The 17,075-nt window shown below is 37.7% G+C and overlaps 1 protein-coding gene across 11 annotated transcripts in view; it reads right to left on the bottom strand.

Annotated features, from left to right (window-relative positions):
- The window catches only part of MARCHF7 (membrane associated ring-CH-type finger 7), a 35,423-nt gene that overhangs the window by 3,779 nt on the left and 14,569 nt on the right, over positions 1-17,075 (bottom strand). For 6 of the 11 annotated variants that reach the window (XM_034786538.1, XM_034786535.1, XM_034786537.1 and 3 more), the window contains exons 3-9: positions 14,581-14,742; positions 11,731-11,902; positions 9,243-9,410; positions 5,254-6,364; positions 4,809-4,978; positions 2,892-3,001; positions 936-1,049 (exon numbers count right to left, since the gene is read on the bottom strand). In XM_034786538.1, the coding sequence (XP_034642429.1) occupies positions 936-1,049; positions 2,892-3,001; positions 4,809-4,978; positions 5,254-6,364; positions 9,243-9,410; positions 11,731-11,902; positions 14,581-14,742 (2,007 nt within the window). Of the gene's footprint in view, positions 1-935; positions 1,050-2,868; positions 3,002-4,808; positions 4,979-5,253; positions 6,365-9,242; positions 9,411-11,730; positions 11,903-14,580; positions 14,743-17,075 lie in introns of all 11 variants that reach the window. The other 5 variants (XR_004647756.1, XR_004647757.1, XM_034786541.1 and 2 more) reach the window with 4 other exon arrangements.

Here is a 17,075-nt window from a genome sequence, read left to right as displayed (position 1 = left end):
ACAAAAAATAGACATGGCCATGTGTTGATAATTTGAAGGTTTCATGGAATAAGTTCACATTTTCTACAGTTTTGCTTCTTGTTAAAAGGACTAGCTTTTCAATAGCTAATTTGCTAAAGAGCTTTTTTCCATTATAGGATACCAAAGAGCTTCTATCTATATAACTAGGTTGCTGCCTCAGACTCTGGTCAAAGAATAATTTCCGATGATACTGAGTTACTAGTACATCGTTTATTATACTCCTAAATAAGCACCAATTTAAGGATAAATATCCAATCATACGACTAGTAAGAGTTTCCCCTAGTTATTTCTTGAATTGTACTCTAAATTGACAAGCTACAATGTAATACAGAAGTTCAAACTAAGGGCCAAATCCTGCAAATGGGTTTTTACAGATTCAGGCCCTACTACTATAATAAAGGGATATTAGTGTAGTGTAATATCTTTGAGACTGGTTGAGTACATCTGTGATTTTCATATTTGGAACTGTACATCTTGTACCACTGGAGATTTTGTAATCAGATTTTTTCCAGTTAAGACTTCTCCTCTGCGATTTCTGTGAAATTACATTTTAACTTTTTGAACACATCTGTTTTCATTATCATAGCAGACCACCAAAATATTCAATGCCCTGTTTATTTTAACCACTAATAGTCTTGTCAGCAAAATACACTTTTATTTTAATACTGCATGATGCAATTCCCACAAAGACAGGAACTATGATTTTATCATTATTACTTGTACAATGGTAGCACCTAGAAGCCCCAATTAAAATCATGGCCCCATTATGCTAGACTGTACAACCACATTTTAGAGATTACAAAATAAAGTACACAGGAAATGAGCTGTAAGTGTATGAGCATAGCAAGATAACTCACCAAATAACAACCTGAATGTTTATACAAGCAACACCACCCACAAAATGAGACACTCACCCTGACACGTGTGCTGGCCTCACTTGCAGTTCCCAGCATATCAGAAAAGCGTTGTTCACACAAGTGTAACAATACTACAAGGTAGAGACCAGAGCTGATAAATTCATAGTCTGCCTTGAAGGGGATAGGAGAAAAATTCAACAATCAAACTTTTTTGTATACGCAATATGAAAAGCATACCAGTGCCAAGTTTCAATGGTAGTATGCTGAGGGAGGATAACAGATGCAGAGGCTTTAAAGTATCTCCTACTACATTTCTGATCTTAGTGCTCCAAGTAATTATGAAATCATAACTAAAAACTGCTTAGGCCTGATCTCGAGACTCATATTCGTTCAAATAGATTTTACTCACACAAGAACTTCAATTGAAGTCAATGGGAGTAGTCTAGGAGCAAAGATTTGAGGCTCGGGGCTTTTTTTTTTTTTTTTTTTATGGCTTAAGCAGTCTTTTTCATAGATCCCAAAACTATTAGCTCACTTCAGTGCTGAATAGCAGAAAGCAAAAATGCCCTCTAACCTCTCTTCTCCCAACTGGAGAGAGCCATTGAAAGATAACAGGAAAAATGTATGCAACTTCATCCAGTAAGGGGGGGAGGAATGGGGGAAAACTAACTTTCAATAGTTAATGATTAATGGCAGAGAAAATAAAGTTTTAAAGTAGGGTAATACAAAAGAACTTGAAATGACTAGTGTAGCAATTACTGGCCCAACTTCTGTTGGTGAGAAAGACAAGCTTGAAAGCTTTGTCTTTCTCACCAACAGAAGTTGGTCCAATAAAAGATACTATGTCACCTACTTTGTGTCTCTAATCTCCTGGGACTGACAAGTCTATAACTACACTGCATACAATAGTGTTGCAATAGTTTTTTTTTTTTTTTTTTTTTAAGAGTCAGTTCCTTAGGAACAAATTGCAAATCCCTTACTCCCACCAGCGAGCAATTACTCCAGGTATAGTCCCACTGATTTCAATTAGACTAGTTCTGTGAGTATCTGCTAACCGATGCAAGTAGTACATTCATGATCTGGCCCCAAGTGACTGGATTCTTATAGTTACTTAAAAGATTGTGATTTTTTCCTCTTGGACACCCACATAGGTGTCTAGGTTGAGATCTGATTCAGAGTACACATAATGCAAACCTCAGCTTTCAATTTTCTTGTTATGCATAAATTGGGTCATGTCCCCCTTATGTAACAATTATGAAATTTCCAGATTATTGGAAACTTAAGTTATTTGAACTTATTAATATTATTCACATAATTGAGGTTGTACTATATTCACAAAGGTAAAGTACCAAGCTAAAAGTGTAGGAAAATCCTTTGAACAAAATTTTGTACTTTAATACCTATGTGTCTAGTAATAAAAAATACACTATATGCACTCCCAAAGTGTGTTAGTGTTCCTTTTTAAGTATGCTGATATCTTAAGCAGCGAGTGATTATTTCAGGGCCCCATTTTTGTTTTTGTCTAGATGGGGCAAGCAACAGGATAGCAAATTTTAGGGGGAAATTTTTCAGTTTGTCTATAAGTCTAATTAGAGATCGTGGAGTTGTAAGGAGTTTTTATCATGCCTGCAATGTGGACATTTAAGTATGCAGAAAGCTAGACTGTCACCTTGAATCCATCTGGAATTCGATCCTAGGTTCATACCAGTATTTCTAGGTTCATATAATCTTATTACAGAGACATCAAGCAGAGTAACTGCTAAAAAACAGAGACTACAAGTTGGAGAGATATTATATTGGGTCTACACCTCCTAGGAACTATGTCGAGAATCTGCAGCCAATTCTCATTTCTTTTGCTCCACTTAGGGGACAGAATATGGCCTAAATAAATTTATATTATGTACATGGTATCCGACCAATTTTTCTTTTTTAAAAACAAACAAACAAACAAAAACAAAAACTGTACTTCCAGCACTAGACTGACACTTACCAAATTAGGCAAAATATACTAACTTGTTCATTTGCATGTGCCCTATAGAGTTCATGAATATCAAAATCCTCAAGATTAAGATGCAACTTCTCTTTACACAGCTCACAAGTAGTTACTGCTTCCAAAGAAGAACCTGATGGAAACAAAACAAGAGAGTCAGATCATATATTCAAGGCTAGATGTTATGGTCTAAGTGATTGACTCAAGTTTATTTTACATAGCAAGATTAAACAAAAAGGAAGTATGACAGCAATAGTGTTGAAGTCACTGTAGGGAATATCTGTTACAGGGTTAAGGTTAACAATAGACTTTTTTCTTTTGTCAAAGTTTACTTGTTTTATTTTTATATGCCTCTTATGACAGTTCAGCAAAACCCCCAAACCAATTTTAATCTCAATATATAGGCATAAACTCACATATATAGGCATAAACTCTTAAGTGCTGAAGTTTTTTAATGAACAGATTTTTTTGGATCGCAATACATCTTTTAAAGATGCAGACAGTCCCATTTTCTGAAAGATTTCCCCAATTTTCACTTTCATGTGCTCTGCAGTTAAACAATTAGTTTAAAACTATGGCTATTCTGAAAATTGTTAGTATTCCTTAAAACAAGACATTCATTTGAGCAGATGTGATATCACTAAGGAATGCTAGGGTTCCACAATACTTATAACTCTGCCATATTGTGCCTTGTTATAAAGTCATTATAATTAAAAAATTATAGAATCATAGAAGATTGGGCTTGGAAGAAACTTCAGGAGGTCATCTAGTTCAAACCCCTGCTCAAATCAGAACCAACCCCAACTAAATCATCCCAGCCAGGGTTTTGTCAAGCCGAGCCTTTAAAACCTCTAAGGATGGAAATTCCACCACCTCCCTAGGTAACCCATTCCCAAGTTACACCACCCTCCTAGAGAAATACTGTTTCCTAATATCCAACTTAGACCTCCCCCACAACAACTTGAGACCATTGCTCCTTGTTCTGTCATCTACCACCACTGAGAACAGCCTAGCCCCAACCTCTATGGAACCCCCCTTCAGGTAGTTGAAGGCTGCTATCAAATCCCCCCTCACTCTTCTCTTCTGCAGACTAAATAACCACAGTTCCCTCAGCCTCTCCTCATAAGTCATGTGCCCCACCCCTCTAATCATTTTTGTTGCCCTCCACTGGACTCTCTCCAATTTGTCCACATCCTTTCTGTAATGTGGGGCCCAAAACTGGACACAGTACTCCAGATGTGGCCTCACCAGTGCTGAACAGAGGGGAATAATCATTTCTCTATCTGTTGACAACGCTCCTACTAATGCAGCCCAATATTCCATTAGCCTTCTTGGCAACAAGGGCACACTGTTGACTCATATCCAGCTTCTCATCCACTGTAATCCCCACGTCCTTTTCTGCAGAACTGCTGCTTAACCAGTCAGTCAATCCCCAGCCTGTAGCAGTGCATGGGATTCTTCCGTCCTAAGTGCAGGACTCTGCACTTGTCCTTGTTGAACCTCGGATTTCTTTTTGCCCAATCCTCCAATTTGTCTAGGTCACTCTGGACCCTATCCCTACCCTCCAGCGTATCTACCTCTCCCCCCATACAACTGAAGAAAGGATCAAAATGTAAGGTATTTTAACAAAGAAAAAATACATTGTAGAGTAGTTATACCATCTTACTAGTAAATCCAAGCAACACCAGAAACTGAATCAGAAATCCCCAAGCATTTTGGGATACTTTGAAAATTACATGCATAAAAGACAAAGTAGGATTGCCAGGTATACCTTTCAGAATTTCTATGCTTCTCTTGGTTTGTCTCCAACTGTTTTGCATAATTAACAAATCAAATGACGACCCAAGATTGTATGATTTTTACTGCAATAGTTAGTCATTCCAACAACACATCTTTCATTTAAGCAGGAAAATAACTTGTTCTAAAAAGGTCTACCTTACCAGAATTAATCTTGGACTGCAGCCATTTTTTCATGCATTCCTGATGAACATACTGCAGACTTCCAGTACATTTGCATGGCTCTATTAGGAGGTTGGTAGAAGATGCAGATGACATCTGGCAAATTCTACATAAATCACCTTCCTCCTCTTCAGTGTCCTCTGACAGGAGGCTGAGTAGGAAGAAAGCAATTTTTTCAGAGGTGAAAGCTACACGTATATGGCATTTTTTCCAAACTTTAATTCCTTTGACAAATAGTTCTCAAACCTGAAAAAGGAGTTTAGAACAAGTTTGTCTGAAGATAAGTGACATTGTAGGTGCCACAGAATCGAACTGCAACAATCTCAAAATAAGAGGCCCCTTTAAATAACTTTAAAGAAAAGTCTCATTAAGTCTATTAACCCATTCAGATATGTTTTATTTACTGGGAATATCATATTGATTTACCTCTCTTTAATTTTCTGGAGTCTTTCAGGGTCTCTTGAAGGTAATATTTTAGACTTGTCACTTTCTTCTCCATCAGGTTGATTCCAACCTGAGGGAATAATATCTACTGTTATCATCACATTGTCAGATATGCTGCTCCCTAATGCTGGGGGCACTGCAAACCGGAATAAAGAGCCGGGAAGAATTCCTGATATTCCAGAACTACTTCTACTATGAGCTGAATCTGGTGTGGAAGCAGTAGTTGTAGGACTGCTAGATACTGCTGGTGTTGGTGGTCTGTTGGCAGCAGCCCTAGGGGAGCTGCTCTGTGCTTCAAGAGGAGTCTCTTCGCTAGACTCTCTTCTCCTAAAGAGGTGTAGTGATCTAGCAGGTGTTTCAGAGGTAGAGGTTCTTGCAGATTCATCTCTTCCTTCTCGCCTTCTTCTGGAGAACAGAGGTGTACATCTATTTCTTAGAGATGACGATAACCAGGATCCTGTATTTCTACTTTCAGGCTCTTGTCTATAACTTTCAGCATCTGAATCAGAACTATGATTCTGTGAAACACCTGATAAGCCCCATCTTCGTCTCAGAAAGCTAAATCCCTGAGAAGCTTCAGGTGTCTGAAGGCCTGGAACTTCAGGACGTGCAGTTGCATTAGTGCTAGATTGGGTAGAAGTTTGAACTCTTGGGACAACACATGAATCTTCAGAATCTGATGATCTTGCATTTAATGAGTCTTGGCTAGACCTCCGTGAGAAAAATGTAGATGACATACTAGAAGCTAAACGAGATAGTAATTGTCTAGTTGTACGCCTTCCTTCAGTATCTGCTGGAGGCTCACTGAGTGACCTTTGAGACGCAACCCTTTCAGTGCTGCTTGTGGAGGGAATTTCATCTCTAATGGCAATGTGGGTAAACTCTGGCTGTATATTCCTTTGAGAAGATTCCATTTCCCTTGTAGAATAGTTAGATCTTGAAGAGCTCCTGCTAGAGACTCCAGAGAATAAAGATGAATCATGTTCAGAAGGCAACTGGCGGTTCATGGATGTATTCAGCCTCAAAGTGCTCAATGAATTATCTTTTGGTCTTGCTCCCTGTGCATATGAAGAGGCAGGTCTATCCTGAAGATCTACAATGGAAGAATTGGAGAAAGAGACAAAATGTACACAGTCATTTAAAAGTTATCCAACTGAATTACAGTGAGTCTAGGGTTATGTTGTACTCACTTTTAAAGACTTTAAAAGTTGGCAAGATAGGTTGTAGACAGTCTAAATTGAGTATTGTTCTCTTAGTGAACAGGATTACATTAAGTAGATTCCAGATAAACTGAAACTAGTTTATTAAATCAATAGCAGATGCACATACCCCACAATTCTCATCTGTATTTTATTCAAACTACAACCTTATGATTCAGCATTCCTTGTATGGAGGGATCAAATTAATGAACCTTAAAATAATATCTGTCAACTGACATTATGTAAGCACAATACTTATATTTAATAGAAAACTGCATATATAAACAGTATTCTATTAAATACCTGTTCTTCAATCTCTAACCAGTTTGGGTTTTTTTAAGTAAATATTCAGATCAGTCTAATAATTTCAGAGACAAATACAAGTCATTAAAATATGTCTAGAATGCAAGATGTATAGATAAAGCATATTTCCTCCTCTCTCAAAATAAAGGCATTCTGATATAGTTACAGTATTAAAAAAAGGAGTTTAACAGCTTTGTAGAATACTTAATTCTAACTACATCTGAAAACAAGAGACAACAGAAACTGTAGTTTTAAAAACTACTTAAAGGTTATGTGGCCGCTACTGACTAAGTTTAGTAGTAGTAACTTCAGTTAGAGATCTTAAAACGTACTACAACTTCAATATGAATGATAATCAGATGCAGTGAAAAGAGAACAGGAGTACTGTGGCACCTTAGAGACTAACAAGAGAGCATCTTGTTTAACTAAATGCTCAAATGTCTCCAATACAGTTAAAAAAAATGCAACAAACCACAATTTCAATAATCCTTCAGTAAAAAAATTAGTTATACTAAGAGTACCTGTTAACTAGCAAGTATATTACCAATATTGACTTTCATTAACAACTCTGACTCTTCAGAATCTATTACACTGTTCAATGGCTCAACCATCCAATTGGCTCAGACAGGATCACATGACTAATCATTTAGTATTATTGCTCTCAGTTGCTCAGTTTGCTATCCAGATGTCAATTGGCTTAACACAGCCATATGATCCAGCCAGCCAATTAAAATGTTATTCTTGAGTCCTCTAATTTGCTTGCCCCCCCCCCTTTTTTTTTTTTTAATTATCCATCTGCTGCTTCTTTGGATGCATGACTTCTCTGGCTCCTGCAGCTTGTCTTCAGAGTGCAGCCACAACAAGGATTTAACTCCTCGGCCAACTCCTTTGACATTACAGCAGCTGAACCAGGGTTCCTGTTTTATGTCTGAGACCCAGAAGACCAGCAGCCACAGCTGAAAATAGATAGCCTCCTTCCTTAGGGGAAAAAAGGTTGGGAGAAAGTGATTTTTTTTTTTTTTTTTTTTTTTTTTTAAAAGGAGGAACAGAGAAGTAACCAGGTAAGGAAATAAACTGTTTTACTTCCTTGTTTTTTAAAAATGGAATTCATTAACTGGAGTCAAATGTTTCCCTGTATAGTACAGCATTATAATCCACTGCATCACATGACTCATGATACACAGGCCCTGAAACTGGAAAGAGAAGTACACAGGCAAAACCCCTTTGAAGTAAATAGCTCTGCACAGGTGCAGGAATCCTTCTGAATAGCTCTCCTTGCACAACTGTGGCCATAGCAAGCTTTCCATGCTATTTAATGCTAGGCTAACACTGGCGGAGAAACAGATGCTTTCCTTGGGCCCTAAGGCACCCCGATCTTACATTGTGATCTGTACATGCAGGAAGCCCCACTGACTTGAAAGAATCTCCATGCAAGTGCAGCAGATTGACTACCCAAATCACAATGCAGAATTGGGGCCTATATTTTCCTTTTCCCTTTATATTCCCATACCCATGAGAATGGGGATTCTGCAGAATTTTGCATGAAGACACCATTAAAGCACTGGTGAACTGGGTAAGATAAGGATACGTTAGGAGCCTTTCCTTAGATAGGTAGGGTAGCTCTACAAGGCCAAAACAGCTTAAATAGGAAGAAAGTGTGAAAGGCAAACCAGAAAGCCTGGCATAAGGAATATGTGGTTCTGTTAAAATACTCACTACTTAATATTCAAGTCCAAAGACTGCTTTGAACCCCAAAGTCATATTAGTCCGTGTTAAGTTTTTTATAAAACCGTCCGTGCTTACAGGTAAGTCTCTCAAGCTGGTTGTGTGTGCACTCCACTTGCCAACAGCTACTCACTTGTAATTTTATTTCTGCACTTATTTTCTCAACACATTCTACTCTTGCAAAGATGCATGGTAGAAATCTCTTGGCAGGTAAATAGGCTAGATGTGAGAGATCTGAGCTGATCCACTCTCAGGCAAGAGACCAGTTAGGAAAGAGGGACACTGTGTATAGATATCTATTAGTCAAATAACCTAGTTTGTACTTCTTGTCCATCCATTGGGGAACACTTATGAGGTTAAACAACTGTCATTGGAAAAGAGGCTGAGAAGTTGAGGGAGCAGAGAGGTTTGCTGAAAATTCACATCAAGGCCATATAATATTTCACTCAACATAGAGCTCAGTTCAACAGATCCCTGCACCTTGGTGTAAATAGTTCTCCACTATCTACACTTAAATGCATACAAGGCATTTTCAAACCAGGATCTAAACAGAACTGGTCAGCAATTAGACAGTAAGTTCAACTCTTATCCCTATGTTTAACTAGCTGAGTTAAGAGGACCAACAGGCTATAAAGAATTAAAATAGATTTGTTAGATTTTACATGTGACATGAAACATTAAAGGAACAACAAAGTTAAACACACAACCTATGCATTTGCAAGCTTTCAGCTGCATAATACATACATGCTGAAGATGTAAAGTCACCATTCCTGTGACTATAATCCACAAGACTACTAACAGATGGATCTGTTCTCCTTTCTAGCTCTCTCCTCTCTCTCACTAGCTCAGTTCCCAGAGAACTGAGTACCACTGACGAAGATCTAGGAACTTGATTATACCTCCATGAGGAATCTAAAAACAAGAGAACTCTGTATAAATTCTACTGATAGTTTAAAAATGTCAGTATCACAAAAATATCAATACCAGTTTTACTCAAACAGCTGATTTGCTTTGGTGTATTACACTATAATTGCATTGATGCTAAAGGGGCTTCTTAAAACTTTTTTTCCCAGAACACAGTCTCAGCCCATGAGTAATTAAACTGCTTTTGCTCACAGTACAAAAAAAGTTTTTTGTTTTTAAATGGCAAGTGTTTTTCATTTTTTTTTTTGGGTAATAGCTTCAGCATCTAAGCAGGAGATAGGTATTTCAGATTTGGTAAGAACAAATGTGCTCTTTAGTGGCTCTGTTAAACAATGGTTATATGATTTTTGAATGAAATACAATTTAACACCACAACCTCAATCTGAGGACCAGTCAAATCCAAAAAAGCAAGGATCAAATATTCCTTAGACATTTAATGTTGCTTTATTATGAGTAGCTATTTCAGTATTTACACCAAATATTGTTCTGAAGCTGCATTACAAACATACATGCTGCAAACCATCAATACTATTATACAAAGGGAGCCTTCGCCAGTCAGGAGTTTTCAAATGAGCATACCAGCCCATTCATCTGAAAGCAAGTCAGTATAGTAATAGTCTCAATCCTGTGGACAAAACTCCAGATGACATTTCTACGTGCAAAGGGGTTTGTAAGATCAGAAGCTGTAATCACTTATGGTTTCTGACCGCAAAAAGCAGAGATGGTCAGTGATGCCATGGGTTGTACTGAATATACAATGTATTATCAAAGTGGAGGTGGGGAGGAAGGTAGTAGAATCCAATCATTTGTTAAATTGCCAGTGTTCTCAGATTTTTGAGGAGTGTTTAGCTGGATATAAGGTGGTATATACAGGTCTGTATACAAGAAGAAAGTATTGACAGAACACTTCCACATTGTGTAAAACACTGGATTTTTCTTAACGTTATAAGCTTAAAACAACCCTACCCAGACCTACAATTCTAAAATACTGCGAAGTATAGCAAAACAACCCAAGTACCCCAAGCCAATTTAACTCTGCCCCATTATTCTATCCTATGTAAGGTAAGTGTGATACATCAAACCTCTGATACCTTGGTGGTTTGGCCAGGATCCCTGGTTTCTGTGGCCTTCTTAAAATCCATACTATCGCGTCTCACTTGTGGCTGAAGCCACCTTAAATCACATCCATCTTTGATTAAGTTGTATAACCCTGGATGTAGGCACAAGCTAATGTTTCTATCGCTGCTGGGAACCAAAGCACTGAAGACAGCAACAGGGAATATACATGTATTTAAAATACTTCCGTCAAGTCAGATATGGAGTCATTTTGGGAAGATGAGATAAAGGCTAAAGTGAAATCCTAGTTTATATGAAGAGTAAGAGAAGTCTTGGTACTGCAGTCTTCTCAAAGCAGAGTGAATAGAAGAGTCATTGGCATATATGTATTATGATTTGAGGGTAAGCTTATTATTGTCTGATAGGATGCTGTGTAGCATGCAATTCATAATCCCTTCTGAAGATATGCAAATATTTTGAGTAGAGAGGATAGGGTAACAAGATCATACTTAAGGTTGTTTGTGGTATTTTCATAACTTTCTAATTTTTTTTAAATTTACCTTCAACTTTAGTTTTAGCTGCTACACTTACTGAGTAAAATCCTATGCCCACCCCATGGACACATTCTAGATACATATTTACAACCTTAACTCCAGCGGTAGTTAGTTTAACCATTCTCTTAAGAATCTAAAATTGTATCTATTCAATGTTGTCTAATCTTGGCTTGAAAGCTCTGTTGTAAAGATGGCCACCTTTAGCCCACGCTAAAAGAGGATTCTGCTTCTAGCTCCACCTCTGCCCATAGTACTTTGGCCAGCTGGGGTATTCAGGGTTGTGTGAAAGGCAGAGCTAGGATACAGGGAAGAATTTGCTCCCACATGCCCTACTGCTCTGGTGTACCTGTTAAATTTTAGTACCAAACTGCATCAGTAAACAGCTACAGACTTTCTTCCATAGGACTCTGACATTTGGTTATCTTAGTCATTCCATTCACCTTTAAATAGGAATGTTTTCTACTAAAATAAGTGATTTTAATACAGTGGTCTCTTCAAAATACTAAAGTTAATATTTTCCTAGAGACTGATAAAGATACCAAAATTGTGAAAACACTGTTTCTACTGTTTAAAGTTTATTTTGAATATCTAAGTATTTAAAGCCTCTATTTATGAGCGGATATTTACAACTGGTAAAAGCTTGCTGTTCAGAACTACATTTTATATGTATTATTTAGCATTAGTAATGCATCTCTTACCTGAAACTGCATTTAAGCCATTACTTCTCACAGAAGAGGTAGATGTATAGGAAAGCTTAGGTCTCTTTGAATCACTATCCCGCTGCTGGTTATGTAGTCTTGAGTATGCTCCCTGAGTTCTCTCAGATTCACCATACCAAGTAGATGAAAGAGGAGAGGAGGAGGATGTAGACTAAGTATTTAAAAAAAAAAAAAAAAAAAAATTATGAAAGTAGTTTCACTTAAGCTTTTTACCTGTAAAAGTAAGCTTTAAAATACCTACCTGTATATGGCTAGAACCAGCTTGATAAAGTCAGCAAGACAATTTACATTGACTGATTTGCTTATAAAAACAATGTGGAAAAGGTGCACAGATACTATGAGTGCTATAGAAAACCTGCTAATTTACCTCAGAGTAAGCATATGACTTGGTTAAACAGTTAAAAGGATTTAGTAAACATAGTCCTTTAGCTGTATTTTAGGACTTATGCCAGTAGCCTTGATTAGCTCCTTCTTTTCCCCCAACCTCTCCTTCCAACCCCAGGGTTTAATCAGTGATTGTTTTTTTTGTCCTTTTTTTTTTTTTAAGGAACTCTTCCCCATTACCCTATCTGTTTTGTAACACTGAAAAGCATGTCCCTCTGATATGCAGAACACGGTCACTAAGCCATGTGAATACATGAAGGTGTCACAGCAATGTGTGTTTTTTTTTTTTTTTTTAATGTTGTCTACATTTTTGAAAACAGTAAAGATCATAATAGCCTTCAGAGTTAATAGCTTTAACTGCTCGATTCCATCTTTTAATACTCATTTTATTAATTTTTTTAATTTGGGGAAAATATCATCTGTTTTAGCAACCTAAAGTTATAGGTTTGGGCTAGCAGTTAAATCTCTTGCTTCTGAAGACTGAGAGCATGGATAAAATGTTTATTATAACTTCTTATAGTCATAACACTGAACTGCAAGTTATACGATCAGCAGTAGACCACAATTGACAGCTAGTCACTAATACAAGTTAAGAGGCAGAATTATAAAATTATTAGCACTGAGGAAATGAGGCATACATGTATAGTTTTACTAAGATTTGTGTAACCAGACCAACAAAGTAACTTCATATGTCAGTCACTTACAACTTGCCTTGATACTTCACCTTCCTGTCCTATTACTGGAGATCCTCCCTATAAATCACAATCCAAATGTATTTGAAGAGAGTTAAGGAAAAGCTTAATTTTTATATATAGGGTTTATGCAAAGCACCTGCTGTTACAGCTCCCAGTCATAAAAAGTACTAGACATTTCTCCTCTGTCATTTAATAAAATAAAAAAAAAAAAAAAAAAAAACTAGCTTCCCAAACCAAGTACGAAACAGGACTCATAACCCTGTTTAGCAATCAGACTGAATCTCACACATTGCTCAATGAAGCTAACCTAAAAGCAACAATTTCAGAAGTACTGTGTGGTGCAACATTCCTTTGCATTGCAGCTCAAAAGTCACTTTAGGGGGGAAAAAATTAAATTTTAAGGGGGCGGAAAAAAAACCCAGTTTGAAAAGCCTGCAGTGCCTACTAACTACAGGGACAGGCCTTTTATAAGCAGAGGCACAGTTTGCACTTCAACTATATGCACAGTCTTTCACCATGATTTCCACTGAAGGTTGGCAGCCCCACATTTTTCTCATCCACACTGACTATCTTCACCTTTTAAAATTGGTGTAAGAAACCTGTTTAAACTGTAAGTTCTCTCTTGGCAAAGTTTCCAAATAGCTCCCTATTTTAAGAGGCCACAGACCTTTCCATGGTTTGCCTAGTGTCCTGTCTTACTACTAACTTTTTTTTTTAAACATTTGTTGACTTCAGTATTGTGCATAAAATGTCATAAATAGCAAGCTTCAATTCTGTATGGGGACCAGGCCCAGACGAAGGCAGACACTTTAGGCCCCAGTTCCTGGAGTCACATATTAAAATTTCAGCTTCCATTTTAAAAGTATGCAACCATGAGGGTCCTAGTAACTGGAAAACGTGATCAGGGTGTAATAGATGCCTGTCTGAATCAGCAAGCAGCCTAAAACAAGAGTTCCCCTTATTCATCTTAACTATGAAAACTATTGCCTGACTCCAAGGAGGAATGGAGCCATGGGAGTACCATAGTGTTAGTTTGGCCATGTGTGGGGCCACAATATGCATTTAAGAGTCTAGTCATAACCCCCATCTTTCCCCCATTATGCATACAACTCCTATAATTTTAAAATGAAGGATTTGCAGAGCATGTCCCCTTCAAATTTATATTTAACTTGTTGTAAGGCTATATTTATGTCAGAGAGGTCACAGAATCCATGAATTCCAGAGACCTCTGTGACACTCTTGCTTCAGCCTCTGGGGCTGTGGGACTGGAGCTGGCAGCCAGCAGGGTTCCGGCAACAGCCTCCTCAGGGTCCCCCTGTGGGTTCCTGCAACAGATGACAGCCTCACATGCGGGGATGGGGGACCCTGCAGTTCCCAGGCACCATGGTGGCAGGAGAAACCATGGAGCTGCAGCAGCAAAAGCCACAGACAGGTCACAGCTTCTGTGAATTTTTGTTTATTGCCCATGACCGGCCTGTGACTTTTACTAAAAATAACCACGACAAAATCTTAGCCTTAACTATTTGTAAACTAATCTAAAACAAATCTAAGTCAAGTCATTCTTTAATTGTCTGTTAACAACTCCAGTCCTCTTCTTTCCCTCCCCCACCCCCCACTTAACTTGATTGAGTCTACCAAACTTATTTTAAGCATCATAGCAGGGGATTCCTACTAGCAGGTTTTTTGACCTGGAAGATTTGTAAGTTAAAACCTCTGTTCCCCATATATTTTATATATTATCAAATCTCACCAATCTGCTTCTGCTTCCCAAAAATCTTCCAGACCATGGACGATCAAGTGTCCCCGAGTAGTGAGTTGGAGAGGAACTAGTAAGCTTCCAAGGAGTTTCATGAGCTTCTCCTCTTTCTCCAATTCCCCAGTCTCTACTGGAACTATGCAACAGACTGGATTCCTAAAGAACAACATGCATATTACATGTAACTTTTTAAATCAAAATGGCCTTTTTAGTCATGCTCTGAAGACTGAGTACATATTAAGATGGTGGCACCAAGAATCAGGAAACTTCAAAATTAAAGCAGGCACTCCATCTTTAAGTGTTTTGGACTTAAGATATAGGTGATAAATCTAAGAAGAATTGCTAAGCAAAGGTTTGTGGGCTTTGTTTTGTTAGTATTTTTTGGAGAGGTGGGAGGAAGGAGGTAGAGAATTAGTTTCTCTCTTTTCTGCTGTCTCAGATTCCTGCCTGACATTAAGTTGTTAATGGATTTTTGTACTGAGAGGAGAGAAGCAATGCCCCAATCCTTTTGCTGGAAGATCTGAACAGTTGTCACACATGCAGCTGTAACTCAAACTGCAGAACTCTCAGTTTAAGGAAGCTGAAGTCTCTACACCCCCTCTCCTATCATTTGAGGGTAGGAAAGAGGAACTTTTAAGTTCAGGTTTCCTGTGGTATGATACCACTATTCCAATTCTGCAGAAATAAGTTGTTTGGGGGAGGAAAAAAACAAAACAAAACCATCTTTCTACACCAAAGCAGTAGCAGAGGACGAAACTACATTTGTTTGGTTCACCTTAACACCGAACAGGATGATGAATTACATTTTTGCCGTCCTCAAGAGCTAACAACAGAATAGCACACTGGTCAAAAGAGATACTGTCCTAACAAAACAGATGAAACGAGGGAGGGCAGTTTGTCAACTAAATTGGTAATGTGGCTTATTAGCAAAGTAAACCAATGCTGTTACTCTAAGAACATTTCACATAACGACAGGTTTCAGAGCAGCAGCCGTGTTAGTCTGTATCCTACTCCTGTTCATTTCACGTAATGTCTTCCTAAAATTCACTTTATTCTTAAGTGTTCTTGTTTCTTTACAGACCACAACCATTTTCCTCTTATTCTGCTGCCTCTCTTCTCCTTACTTCTCTCTGATATGTCCCCAAAAATATATTCTACAGAGGAGTAAAGGATAGTATCCTGACTCTCCATCCCCTTGCTCAGGGAGTACATTAGAGAAGTTTCACTTTGTAGGTCTGCTGCCCAACTCTAGTGCAATTATATGGAGCCCTACCAAAGAAGACCTACAGGGCCATTTGGAAGCAAAAAATAGCAATCACCATTGGGGGGAGGGAGTTACTTTAAGAGAGAGGTGGGTTTTTTTTTTTTTTTTTTTTAGTAGTTGGGCATCCATGTAGCTGACTCCCCAGACATTGTGCAACAGCACTGAAATTATAAATAGCTATTTTGGCATGCATCTTGAAGACAGTTCTGTATGGGAGCTTTGCAAAACACTGCTGGCTTTTGTACACATTCTGTACAAAATGTTCTTCAAATTGCTGGAAAAGTTTAGTGTATGGCAGTAGCTGCAACTAATTTGACTTTTGTATTTCCATCCTCCCAACACATCCAAAGGCTGCAGTAGGAGTAAAATCAAATGCCATTTTTAATGACCCCTGACTTTCTATTTAAATAGAAAGACAGCCTTTTTTCCTCAAGGGAGACACAGTATGAAAGTTAACTTCATGCTAAGAGTTAAATTCCATGCCTGTACTTGGAGTAAATGTCATTTTTTTTTTTAAGTTACTCCTTCTAAAAGATATCCATAATGTCTTAAATATGGGAATAAACAAGGTTCATTAGCTTTTCTTTAAGATCCACTTTGAATAATTTCAAAGGACTATGGGAAGCTTAATCTTTTAAATACTCCTTTTGTGATAAGCTTCTGGAATCACTGTTTCTAAAACACTTTAATTTCAAAATTAAGTTTTTAAAATCTTAAACTATTCATAACTAGGACATTCAGAAATTATCCAACTTTAAGAAACAGCTGTGCTTTTGTTTTGTAAAACAAGTCAGTTACATGTGTTCATAACTTCTACTGAGGCATGTCACTTGCCGCTTGCCAAGTCTTGCAATATTTTTCTTTATTCTCCAGCTAATGAAAACCTGAGAATTTCGGCTTTCATTTTAAAAGATTTCTAGTCCCGTGCTTCACACACAATCTTGAAAATATGACCCCAGTGCACCAGAATGGCTCAGAAACCAGAATCTAATGGGAAAGTTCTTTTTTTAAAATCTCATAATTTTAAAGCCACTTTGAGATACAGCTCATGACATTTTCAGCACTGGAGGGTGCCAATACTACATTTGGAACTGAAATTGTCCATGCTTGGTCTCTGTCCAAAGGTAGACACTTTTTTTAGTATTTACAGTTTTGTAAAGAGGTATTCTGCTTTCTTTTTTGCAACTGTTTAACCACAATCTCAAGGCTAAATCTTAGCAAATAT

This window comes from Trachemys scripta, chromosome 11 (assembly GCF_013100865.1).
Source record: "Trachemys scripta elegans isolate TJP31775 chromosome 11, CAS_Tse_1.0, whole genome shotgun sequence".
NCBI classification, from domain to species: Eukaryota; Metazoa; Chordata; order Testudines; family Emydidae; genus Trachemys; species Trachemys scripta.
This window is presented reverse-complemented; position numbering and strand designations above follow the sequence as displayed.